The sequence below is a fragment of the Alexandromys fortis genome, unplaced genomic scaffold, assembly GCF_014885135.2.
Source record: "Alexandromys fortis isolate MF-2015 unplaced genomic scaffold, M_Fortis_MF-2015_v1.1 scaffold_56, whole genome shotgun sequence".
NCBI lineage: Eukaryota > Metazoa > Chordata > Mammalia > Rodentia > Cricetidae > Alexandromys > Alexandromys fortis.
The window spans coordinates 8316042-8328929 of NW_026067935.1; the positions used below are offsets into that span (position 1 = coordinate 8316042).

The 12888-nt window shown below is 42.2% G+C and overlaps 1 protein-coding gene across 9 annotated transcripts in view; it reads left to right on the forward strand.

The window, feature by feature from the left end:
- The window catches only part of LOC126504268 (T-kininogen 2-like), a 72746-nt gene that overhangs the window by 6271 nt on the left and 53587 nt on the right, over window positions 1-12888 (forward strand). For 3 of the 9 annotated variants that reach the window (XM_050146507.1, XM_050146505.1, XM_050146504.1), the window contains exons 4-7: window positions 3785-3957; window positions 5339-5446; window positions 8236-8320; window positions 9794-9966. The exons of 2 other annotated variants lie outside the window; for them this stretch is intronic. In XM_050146507.1, the coding sequence (XP_050002464.1) occupies window positions 3785-3957; window positions 5339-5446; window positions 8236-8320; window positions 9794-9966 (539 nt within the window). The remainder of the gene's footprint in view (window positions 1-3784; window positions 3958-5338; window positions 5447-8235; window positions 8321-9793; window positions 9967-12888) is intronic. 4 more of the 9 variants (XM_050146510.1, XM_050146512.1, XM_050146508.1 and 1 more) reach the window with 4 other exon arrangements.

A 12888-nucleotide genomic window follows, 5' to 3' on the forward strand; every position in this document is an offset into this window, starting at 1 on the left:
CCATCCTGGAGGTGGTAGGACCTGTGAGTGAGGCTGACTAAAGTCTTCTGGGATAACTAACTTCATTCAGAGCCTCAGACGACTTATACCCCGAGGGTGAAGAAAGGTCACATGAGGGCCTTGAGACATGGCTCAGATGTTCAGAGCCCTGGCTGCCCTCTCAGAGGTTCTATGTTCAACCCTCAGCTCACAGTCATCTGCAATGAGATCTTTTGCCCTCTTCTGGCATGCTGGTGTACATGCAGCCAGAACACGGTATGCATAATAAATAAGTAAATCTTTTTTTTTAAATTAAAAAAAAATCATTAGAAAAGAGAAAGGCCGCATCAGTAAAGTTCCCATGAGCACAAGCTGTATACAGTCACAAGGACAAGCCACACTGTGTTTCTCCATAGAGGCATACCAAGGAGAGTTTCAATATTTAATTGGCTAACAAGAACAAACAGTAAATTTGCTCATATTCGCTACCCCTGGGAGGGGCCCAAAACACATTCCAAGAACAATTCTGTATTTTGAAGCAACTTTGGTCACAAGACCCTTGTCTTGTTTCTTGGAATGTTCCCATTGACTCTCAGCATTCTCCTCACACGACTCTGTTCCTGGACCTTTTTCTGACAAATCAGTATGTATGCCTGAATGCCTGGATTGAATCCTCATCACCTCAGAAAGCAGGCACAGAGGCCTGCAGAGAAAAGTAGAGGAAGGAAGATCAGACTTCCCAGGCCATTCTTAGCTACACAGATAGTTCCAGACCAACGCTGGGGTATATGAGACCGCTGTTTAAGAAGTAAAATAAAAAATATAACATAAAAAACTATTATTAATATTCTCCACTTTCCCTCTGACTACATAGGAGTCCTAGACTCTCATCATGTTTAACTCATATGGGAGTAATTTGAAAGTCAGTTATCAGGAGCTTCTAAATGTTTTGGGTTTGGGATGGTGTATATGAGAGATGGAACCATTTTATTCTGTCAATTATATTTAAAATAAATGCTGATTGGTTAGTATCCAGGCAGGAAATATAAGCAGGGACAACCAAACAGGAAGTAGAGGTGGGTCAATGAGAACAGGAATATTCTGGGAAGAAGGAAGGTTTTCTGCAGTTGTAAGCCTGCCACAGAAGAAGCAAGATATGACTGCCTTGCTGAAAAATGTATCAAGCCATGTGGCTAACATTGATAAGAATAATGGGCTAATATATGTTATAAGAGTTAATAAGAAGCCTGAGCTAATGGGCCAATCAGTTTATAACTAATGTAGAACTCTGTGATTTCTTTGGGACTTAACGACTGTGGGAACTGGGCAGGACAGAAAACTCAGACAACAAATCACACCCAATGTGGGGCGACTGCATCAACATAAAGCCTGACAGAGCTTGGGTCATAATTTTAGACAACAAAGAATAGAGTTAAGCTCAGCTCATTGATAGCAGCATTTTCTCAGGGGGGCTTTGCTAGTTAGAGGCAAGTACTCTCTCTTTTTTCTTTTTTTGGTTTTTCGAGACAGGGTTTCTCTGTGGTTTTGGAGCCTGTCCTGGAACTAGCTCTTGTAGACCAGGCTGGTCTCGAACTCACAGAGATCTGCCTGCCTCTGCCTCCTGAGTGCTGGGATTAAAAGCGTGTGCCACCACCGCCCGGCTAGTATTCTCATTTAAGAGAAGCTTCTTGACTCGGCTTTAGTTGCAAAACCTTGCAGCTCTTTTAAGAGGCCATAAAACACTTAAATGGTGTTGATAAAAAGCTGACTGCATGCTTTTTTTGTTTTTAGCTGTAGCAGGAAAAAAGCCACACCATTTTAAAATGCTGCTTTCTGGGCCATACTGCCTGCAGAAAGTCTGACTCTTTCAGGCAGAAGGTCTGGCTACAGCGCATTTGAGTGTGGTTTGTGAGCAGACTGCTGCAGCTTTCCAGGTGGCAGGGACCTTGAAACGCCATACATTTGCGGCAATATACATGGCTACAGCTGGTACATCTACCATAAGTCTGGAATCTCAGAAAGCTAAGGAATGGGCTGGACCCAGCCGGCAAAGCCATGGCTTTAATCCTCTCCATATTGCTTAGCAAACTAAAGACTCATGTGGTCAGAAATAGAGATATATACAGTAAAGAGAGATTCAAAGACAAAGAAAATCTCTAAATGGTTTACAGTGTGTTAAAAATATTTGCAAGCTTGGAAGAGTAAAAAAAATGTTAAAGTCCTTAAAACAAAAAAGGGAATAGTCGGGTATGGTGGCACACACTTAAATCCCAACACTTGGAAGACAGAGGCAGGCAGACCTCTGTGAATTCAAGGTGTAGTGGCACATGCCTTTAATCCCAATGCTTGGGAGGCAGAGGCAGACTGATCTCTGTGAATTGAAGGTGTGGTAGCACACACCTTTAATCTCAGCACTTGGGAGGCAGAGGCAGAAAGATCTTTGTGCTTTTAAGGAGAGCCTGTTTGACAGAGTAAACTCCTAGACAAATTTTGACACAGACAAATTCTGTCTCAAATAGCCAAAAATTAAAAATAAAAGAAATCAGGTTTAAAATAAGGCCATGTAAAGTCGAAAAATACACAGAGAGTCTGCATACTGTATGTTATTATGTTCAATTTGAATTGTTTAAATGATGAGGAAGGAGCAACAGCTGCTAAAAGATATTTGTTTATAATGCTGCTGAATTAAACCAAGATAGGTATTTTGAAAATACCTTGACTTCAAAATTGAAGTCAAAATGTATGTTGCCTTGGAGAAGAGGATTTGCTTTTGTTTCCACAGAAAATGAGAGGCCATGGATTCATTCTGAGTTAAGATTAATCAGGTTTGATCAAGGAAGAGCACTTGAGAAATCTCATGTAGGAACAGATGGCCCAGATGTCTGAATTCTATATCCAGAACAGATTCAAGATGCTGCCTGAGATGATCAAGCCTCACAGGATACTCCAGTCAGGACCTGATCATAATTCTAAATTTTCTTTAGGTCCACATAAGATTATCAGTGCCCCCAACCAGCAGGAAGTAGCCTGGAAAACTATGCCCATATTCCCAAAAAATGGACTATGGATATTTTCTTTTATTTTAAAAAATGAGGAGGAAGTCATATGGGACAATTTTATTCTCTCAACTATATTTTAAATAAACACTGATTCGTCAGTAGCCAGGCAGGAAGTATAGGCAGGACAACCACAAAGGAAGTAGAGGTGGGTCAATGAGAACAGGAGTATTCTGGGAAGATGGAAGGTTTTTCTGCAGTTGTGAGCCTGCCACAGATGAAGCAAGATATGACTGACTTGCTGAAAAAGGTATCAAGCCATCTGGCTAACATAGATAAGAATAATGGGCTAATGTAAGTTATAAGAGTTAAAAAGAAGCCTGAGCTAATGGGCCACTCAGTTTATAATTAATGTAGACACCTGTGTCATTTCTTTGGGACTCAACAATTGTGGGGACTAGGCAGGACAGAAAACTCAGACAACACAGAGGCCTACAGAGAAAAGTAGAGGAAGGAGGATCAGACTTCTCAGGCCATCTTTAGCTACTCATAGTTCCAGACCAACAGTGGGGTATATGAAACCCATGTCTAAGAAGTTACATAAAAAAATACAACATAAAAACTATTCTTTTTAGTCTCCACTTTCCCTCTGACTACACAGGAGTCCTAGACTCTCATCATGTTTAACTCCTATGGGAGTAACTGGAAAGTCAGTTATCAGGAGCTTCTAAATGGTTTGGGTTTGGGATCATGTATATGAGTGATGTTTTTAGTTGTTAATGCTTTTTCTTTGTCTGTTCTTTGTCAAGGTAATGGACCCATATTGACAGCCAAATACATCTGTCCAGGTTGTGTACACCCCATACCACTTCATAGCCCTGAACTGAAGCCTGTCCTAAAACACGCAGTTGAGCATTTCAACAATCACAGCACGCATTCCCACCTCTTTGCTCTTGGAAAAGTAGAAGCAGCCCAGAGACAGGTTTGTTTTTTTTCAGTTTTTCACAACTTGATATGGTTAAAAATTTGCTAGATCAGCGTCTTGTCACATAAAATAAACCTGTGTGGTTCCTGCTGTTCCTCCTGCAAGGAGGAACCTGTTTGGCCTCGTCCTTTATGGTACTGGATGGAGTGTCCCTCTGCATTTTCATGAGAAAAGCTCCTAAAGCAAGGAGCTTTCTTTAGGGTCCAAGTGAGCAGAGTGACCCATACATAGGAATGGGTAATGCACACCTTTTAACTTTGGGTTTGTTTTTAACAATTAGTTTATTTTTATTTCATGAAACATTCATGAAATTGTCATTCTGGTTTTAGGGTTTTAAAAATCTGTATTACTATCTTGTCATTAATTAAATACTGCTTCAAAATATTAAATTGGTTCTAAAAAGGTGGACAGGACTTCCTGGGTACACGCTAAATTATACTTCACACTTGCAAATGGTGATGAGGTGGGAATAGCTATCTATTCCATAGTCATCTGATTATCTATCTATGTATTTGGGTTTTTGTTTATTGTTTGTTTATTTGTTTGAGACAGAGTGTCTCTACAAAGCTCTAATTGTCATGGAGCTCACTATGTAAACAGGGCTGGCCTCAAAATCATAGAGATCTGCCTACCTCTGCCTATGTGTCATTCTCTACCTTCAGTTTAAGTTGCCACTGCGGAAGATTTGTATTTTACCCGATTGTGTCCATGTACAGAAATCAGAATGAGGGCAGTAGGTGGTCTGTATTGTGAAGGGTGTCAGCATGGAGTTTGTGGTCAGCATAGGGAGAGTGGGTGGTCAGGATGGGGAAGGGGATTGTCAGATGGGGATGGTGCTCACCATGGGGATCATGTGTATCCAACATGGAGTTGGTGGTCACTGTGGGGCCTGTCAAGAACAAAGCAGGAGAATTTCACTACCTGGTGACCTTAGACAAGTAGACTCACCAGGAAAGGTCATTACCATTTCTTACTCCTCCTGTATAGACAATCCTATTGTTTCACAAAGCTGGAGGAAATGTGCTTTCTTGGCAACCTGGAAAAGGAAAGATTGTGGGGATTTTATTTCAAGAAATATAATGTATATATGTATATATAGGTGTGTGTTTATATATATGTATATATATATAATTTACAATTACATTGGAGTGTTTCTGTGTAATTTGTAGTTACATGGGAGTCTGTGTGTGTGTGCTCAAGTGTGCAAAGATACTTAATTTTTACTCAGTGGTCCCTTTGCCTGGTAGCAATGATGGTGTGTATTCCCTGAGCACTTACTCAATCCAATTCAATGTTTAAAGATGTTCTTAACTTTTGCTCACTGTTATTAATGTTCAAGCTGAACTTCAAGTTCTCACTCAACCTAAAATCATTGCAGATGGTGGCTGGACTGAAATATGAAATCACCTACTCAATTGTGCAAACTAATTGTTCAAAGGAGCAGTTTCTATTCTTATCTCCAGAGTGCAAATCCCTTGCGGATGGAGTAAGTAGGCAAAAGTTGAATGATCGTCTTTAACATTTTGTTATCAGCATGACGGGACTGTCAACCCTGTGGGAAGACTGTCCCTAAAACTGAGATATGGTTTGGTAGTTCTCATCCATGGTCACGGAGGATCTCTGGGCCCCGCACTGCTGGGCAGAGACACTGCACACGTCACCCTAAGTATTTACCTTCACCAGGGATGAGGCCCGAGGCTTGGGCTGTCACCCTCTCCTTGTCTTCTCTGACGTCATGTGTGCTCAGTGTTCCACAGGTTCTTCTAGACCCCGGCTCCTTACTTCAGCTCTTCCCTTCCTGGTTCTTCATCTTCTCAATTCTACTTTCATGTTAGTTAACACATTCTGTGGATGACATCTTGGCACTCACTGGTCCTAGGTGAATGGGAGAGCATCAGGGTCAGTGAGAGACTGTAAAATGAAGGGGGGTCTGCTTGTTTGTTTGAGTTTCTGTCCCTCCCAGTACTCCCAGCTGTTTAGCCCAAAGAAAATCATACAAAGGTCTCCATAAATTATAAGCTGATTGGCCTTTAGCTCTAGTCTCACACTGGCTAACTCTCACATCTTGATTAACCCATTTCTCTGATTTATTTTAGCCATGTGGCTCAGTGGCTTTTTTCAGTGGGGCAGATCACATCCTGCTGCTTCTGTGGTCTTGGCAGGAGTGGGAAGATCAACTTCCTCCTTTCAAGAATTCTCCTGTTCTCATTACATCATTTCTACATCCTGTCTAGTTTTCCCGCCTATATTTCCTGCCTGACCAATCAGCATTTATTTAAAACATGATTGACAGAATACAAACAATTCTCCCACACCAAGAGACTTTATCTCAACCAATAAGGAAGAGAAACTAAGAAAGGCCTCTGACATCAACCTTTGGATTCTGAATTTGTGTACAAACACGTGCACGTGCATGCACACAGATGAAGGTATGCACACCTAATATACAAACAAATAAATCAAGCAGGAAATAATTAGATATGCTTGCAACTACACTTCTAAATGTCTCCGCAAAGGAACTCAAAAGGGAGCTCAAGCAGAGAAAGTCGTGTTCCCAGCAGCACTACTCAGACAACCCAAAAGTATAAACGACCCATGTGCCCATCAACAGAGGTCTTTCTCAGTTCTGTTGCTGTGATGAAATACTGACCAAAAACAACTTGGGACGGGAAGGTTTTATTTTATCACAAGTCACAGTCCTCTAACTGAAGGAAGCCAAGGCAAGAACTCAAACAGCAGCCCGGAGGAATGAACTGAAGCAAAAGCACAGAGCTGCTTACTGGTTTGCTGACCAGGCTGATTCTTGTTCCTCTGAGGAGCATCTTCCCTGGGTGTAGGACCATCCACAGTGGGCTGGGACCAGTTATGCCAATCATTAATCAAGAAAATGCTGGGGAGCCGGGCGATGGTGGCGCACGCCTTTAATCCCAGCACTCGGGAGGCAGAGGCAGGCGGATCTCTGTGAGTTCGAGACCAGCCTGGTCTACAGAGCTAGTTCCAGGACAGGTTCAAAAGCCACAGAGAAACCCTGTCTCGAAAAAAAAAAAAAACCAACAACAAAAAAAAGAAAATGCTGGGACTGGAAAAATTGATCAGCACTCAAGAGCGTTTATTGTTTCCTGAGAACACAGTTTGCATTCTCGGCTGAGCCAAAACCTTCTGGAACTTCAGTTCTCGGGTTTCTGATTCTCTCTCAAGGCCTTAGCGGGTAACAGGCACGTGGTGGACATGTGCATGTAGGCAAAACACTTGCACATATAAAATAAAATTTAAAAAAGAAGGAAAAAGATGTTCCACCGACTTGACAACAAGCCGATCTGATGGAGGCATTTCCCAGTTGAGGCTCCCTTTTCCCATGTGATTCTCGTTTGCGTCTAGCTAATAAAAAACTAACCAGGACAGCAGGTGAATGGATGAATAACACACTGTGTACATACACCAAAGGATGATGCACCTACAACATGTGTGAACCCTGAAGCGTGGGAAAAATGAAGTGAGTCAGACACAGAAGTATAAATATTGTATGAAGCCATTTATATGTAATATATAAGGTACGCAAATTCATAAAGACAGGAAGTAGATGAACATTCAGAGGGGTCAAAAAAGGGTAGGATGCTTGTCTATTGCTTACTGGACTTAGAATTTCTGTTGGGGTAAAATTACTTTTCAATAATGCAGTGAAGATTTTATAACATGGTGAATTTAATTAACAGCAGCTAATTCTACAACTTTGAATGTTTTAAATGGAAAAATTTACATTTTATATCTAGACATCCAATCTATCCATCTCTATATCTTATTTCATATTCACATAATTTATTACCCCAGGCTCAGCAAGAAACCCTTCTCATAAGCTACGGTGTAGAGTCTGGAGAGGTGGCTCAATGATTAAAAGGAAGCCCTGCTCTTACAAAGACCCTGAGTTTGATTTGTAGCACCCCCATCTCACATCATGATGTTTACTAACTCCAGTGTCAAGAGATTCATCATCCCGCAATTGTGAACACACACACACACACACACACACACGGAGACACACAGAGAAACCCATTCACTTATACATTCACCATGTAGTGAACATTCTTATTTCATGCCCCTCTATTTATTTGTAGCCATAGATACTCTCATGTGCTTCTGGTTTTCCTTTTTTCAGCGTCTATTCCTTTTTCTCCCCTTTTCCCTATGCAAAAATTTCTTAAGCAAGCATACTCTCTTTGATTTTTATTAGTTGTTTGTTTTCAAAATTGATTTTAATTTCTGATTTTGAACCACCAGAATGTTTGGAAGTGTAGTGATAACGCCTTTGTGGATATCAAACAAAATATTGCTGATTTCTCCCAGGACTGTAACATCTATTCAGGTGAGAAAGCACATAGGGGGCCATGGGGAAGCAATGGGGCCTGCCTTCTGACCCAGCTGCAGCGTGTCTGTAAAGGGCCAAGGCAATGAAGTACAGAAGGAACAGTGTGTGCTCTCTGGGCCAAGGCCATCTTCAGGGGCAATGCCAGCTGGCTTTCCTTTCCTTATCTACAAACTGTTCTTAAATGTGGGGTTTTGAGTTGGAGCGGACTCATTTTAAGCCATACACAATGGAATCCCTCCAGATAAAGATGGATTTCTCAGCATGTTATGGTGGGGGTTTTTCTGTGAATAGCTTATGGCTAAATTGGCATTTCTCAAAAGAGATCTGACTTTTCTCACAGTCATAAACAGTCTGCACATGTCATAGCCGGAGGCAGTGCTGTGCACAGGTCATGACGAGAAGCACCAAGACACCGCTGTCCACTGCAGCCGTGCTGGAGGCTCATTCATTCATTCTTTTACGGTCACCACTGCCTTCCTCTAAGTTACACATTTCTCCCAAGCTTACACTGAAGACACAAAATTTTAAACTGGATGCAGTGGTGCACCCCTGTAATCACATCACTCGGGAAACTGAAGCAGAGGAGCAGAAGTTCTAGACCAATTTTTGTTCCATATAGACTTCAAGGCTGGTTTGGGATGACAAATTTTCTTTCACTCTAACCTCACGTTGGGCACCAAAGGTAGTTGGTTGTTTCTTATTCTTTGATTCTTTTGGCTCTTTGTGGGGCCTGCCACCAAGCCCCAAATAAATCACACACAGAGTCTTATTCTTCCTTATAAATGCCTGGCCTTAGCTTGGGCTTACTTCTAGCCAGCTTTCCTTAACTTAAATTATCCCATCTGTCTTTTCCTGCTGGGTTCTTTTTCTTTTCTTACTTCTGTATTTTACTTTCACTCTTCCTCCATGGCTGGCTCCTCCTTTTCTTACTTCTTGATCTCTCCTGCTCCTTCTTCTCTCCTCCCAGATTTTTCTTCCCCTTTATTCACTCTGCCTGCCAGTCCTGCCTATCCTTCCTCCTGCCTTGCAAATGGCCATTCAGCTCCTTATGAGAGCATCACGTGTTTTAGACAGGCAAAGGATCAAAGCATCAGAGCTTCGCAGAGTTACATACATGCAACATAAAACACTGCAACACAGCATTGTGTCACAGCATAAACATATGTAACACATCTTAAATTAATATTTCACAACATTGGGACACATCAGAATCTGTCCAGGGGAGGGGATTAGAACAAGTAGAACATATGGCTCAACATGGTCAAATCATGCTTCCCTAAGCATCTGAGCTGCAAGGAGGACAAAGATGAGAGGAAGAAAGCGAGTGTCTCATGGACCACCAGCCCTTAACTGTGCTCTATTCACTTCTTATCTTGGGAAAATGAGGATGCTGGGCCTCTGTGTGACAGGAGCCAGGCTAGACTACTCTTTGGGTATACCTACTGACTTTAAATCTGTTTGTTTTTTCAGGAGAGAATTTGACCCAGCCACTTCCCGAGGGCTGCCTTGGATGCCTTGAGAGCGTACCTGTAGATAGCCAGGAGTTGACAGAGCCTCTCAGTCATGCCATCAAAAAGCTTAACTCAGAGATTAACCATATTTCCTATTTCAAGATTGACACAGTGAAAAAAGCGACATCCCAGGTCTGTAAACGGACACAAAGATGGGAGGGTGTAGTCTATGTGCAGATTGATTGCTAATTTGATTCCGGGTCTTCACTGTGGTTGGGGAAATTGTACTTTGTAATAAGATTTTGTGGTTTAAATTTCAACTCCCAACACTGCTCTGTGCTTGAGGGTCTCAGACAAGTATCTTTAAAGTTCTCTGTTTGCCAGAAGGTGATATTACATGCCTTAATCCCAGCACTCAGGTAGGCATATCTCTGAGTTTGAGGCCAGCCTGTTCTACAGAGCAAATTCCAGTATAGCTAGGGCTATACAAAGATACCCTGTCTTGAAAAACAAAAAGCAAAACAAAACAAAGCAAAAGCTGTTTTCTACCTGAAAATGTCTGGGGCGAAGCTCAAATTAGGCAATGTGTGCAAATGTTTCAGACTCCAGAAAATGGTACAAACCCTGGAAACCACTGTAGAGTTAGCAAGGTCCTGGGGAGGAAGAGCAAGGCTTTTACTTTCAGCCTTTGCAGGCTCTTGTCTCACAAGAACATTTGTGTAAGGTGTTGTGGTGCACACCCATAATCCAAACTCTCAGAAGCTGAAGCAGCAGGATTGCCACAAGTTTTAGTTCAGCTTGGACTACATAGCAAGATCTGATTTAAAGCACACACACACAAAGGAGGAAGGGGGACTTACGGGGGAAGAAATGCTAAACCACTTGGACTCAGCCACATCACTAGTCATTCACTAAGAACCCATAACTCTCACATGGCCCTGTTCTTTCTCCCTCCTCTCCCTTTGCCATGGATGCCCTCATGTCTATATCTCCAGGGCCTCAGCTCCACTTTCACACCCTATCATAAAAGCTAGTTACCTTCATCTGGGATCAGAGGATGAGCTATAAAAACAGCCTCTATCCTTAGTGACTCTGTGTGGTTATGAAAATCTCAGCCATTGTGGCACCATCTGTAAAATGAGTAGCTGGATTAAAAAAGCCAGACCCTCTAACAGCGCTGGTAGTCTATAATCGTATTGTGCAAGGACAGATTCCTACTCTAGAGACTCGAGCTGCCTCCCCTAGATACAAGGTAATCAAGGTAGAGCCAAACTGTTACAGAAGCCAAGGAGACCTTTGTAATCTAGTAAGAAAATGCCCACCTTTTGGCTTAGTAGTTGGATTTCCTGGGCATCTGAAACAAGAGGCTTCATACATAGCCATAGTCATTTTTCATTTTGGTTATGTGAGCAAAATTTGTGGTAAAATGTCACACTATCAGGGAGAGTGTGGTGGCTCAGATGGCAAGCACTTCCTATACCCGCCCACCAGACAGCCTGAATCCCATCCCTGGAACTCACATGGGTGCAAGGAGAGAATTGATTCCGTGGAGTTGTCCTCTGACTTCCACACATGCCATGGTACACAGATACCATACAACCCTACCACATGCCCACTGAAAATAATAATAGGACCAACAATATGGGAATGACTAAATGAAGCCTACCTTAGGCAGAGACTTAAAGGCATATCTGTAAGGCATATCTGTCTTGTGATTAGTAGCCAACAAAAAGCAGACAGTAAAAAGGAATTTATGAGTTGGGCAGTGGTGGTGCTCGCCTTTAATTCCAGCACTCAGAAGGCAGATGTAGGTGGATCTCTGTGAGTTCATGGCCAGTCTGATCTACAATGTGTGCTGCAGGACAGCCAGGGCAGTTACAAAGAAAAACCTTGCATCTTAAAAAAAAGAAAGAAAGAAAAAAAAGAAAGAATGAAACAAAAAAAGGAAGCGAGGGAGGAAGGAAGGAAGGGACGGAGGGAGGAAGAAAGGAAGAAAGGAAAGAAGGAAGGAAGGAAGGAAGGAAAAGAATACATGTGATGCCACAGCTGCGCCTGCAGAAAGCAACACTGAAAAGAGACGAGTAGGTGCAGTGCTGTGTGCCTCCACTGTCCACAGTGGTGGATTTTAGAATGTGGGACAAGGGTCTACTTATTCTCATCTTTCTAGTTTCCTCAGTTTTTTCACCAAAAAGAGCAGACAAGCTTTATTAAAATAAATCTCAACTGACATTTGACCTCTGCGTGATGCTCCCAGCACTGAGACTCACTGACGTCACAGGCCAGCTCCCTCAAGGGGGCTGCTGCTTTATACTGTTCCTTTTGGTGCTTGCTTTATTCTTGTTTGATGGTTCTGCTGTCGGATGAAATTTCTTTATTCTTAGCGATGTCAGAATTGCTGGTGGCCATGTACTGTACATCCAAGGCTTGGGTCTAGGAGCCCTTCATTCATCTGCCTTCTTCTACCTCACCCTAGTATGTGCTTGTGTGTATGTATGTGCATGTGTGTATATGTGTGTGTGTGCGTGTGTGTGTGTATCAAGAATGCCAAGGGAACACATTGAGATAGTACTGCGAGCAGGAAGCAGACAACTGATTTCCCTCTGTATGCTGTAAACATGTTTTATTACCATTGGTTAATAAAGAAGCCGCTTTGGCCTATAGCTGCCCAGAATAGAGCTAGGCAGGAAAACTAAACTCAATGCTGGATGAAAGAAGACAGAGCCAAGCAGATGCCATGTACCTACCAAAGGAGAAAGACAATGGAAACTTACCAGTAAGCCACAGCCTCATGGTGATAGATTAATAAGAATGGGTTAATTTAAGATGGAAGAGCTAGCTAGGGATACACCTGAGTCATGGACAAACAGTGTTGTAATTAGTAGAGTTTTGTGTGACTATTCAGCTGGAAACCAAAAAGCAGTCTCCGTGACAAACTTTCAGTTAGCTGCCAAATGTACTAGAATATAGTATGAATTTCATTTGAAAGCCTTTGTTTGACTCCTTAAACTGGTCACTCAAAGCAGCCTTTGAAGTAGCAATTTACAGGGACTCAATTAGCTGTTAGGAACTTGTTTTGATGCAGACTCTTGGCCAAGATCTTGCTAAGTTGCTAAA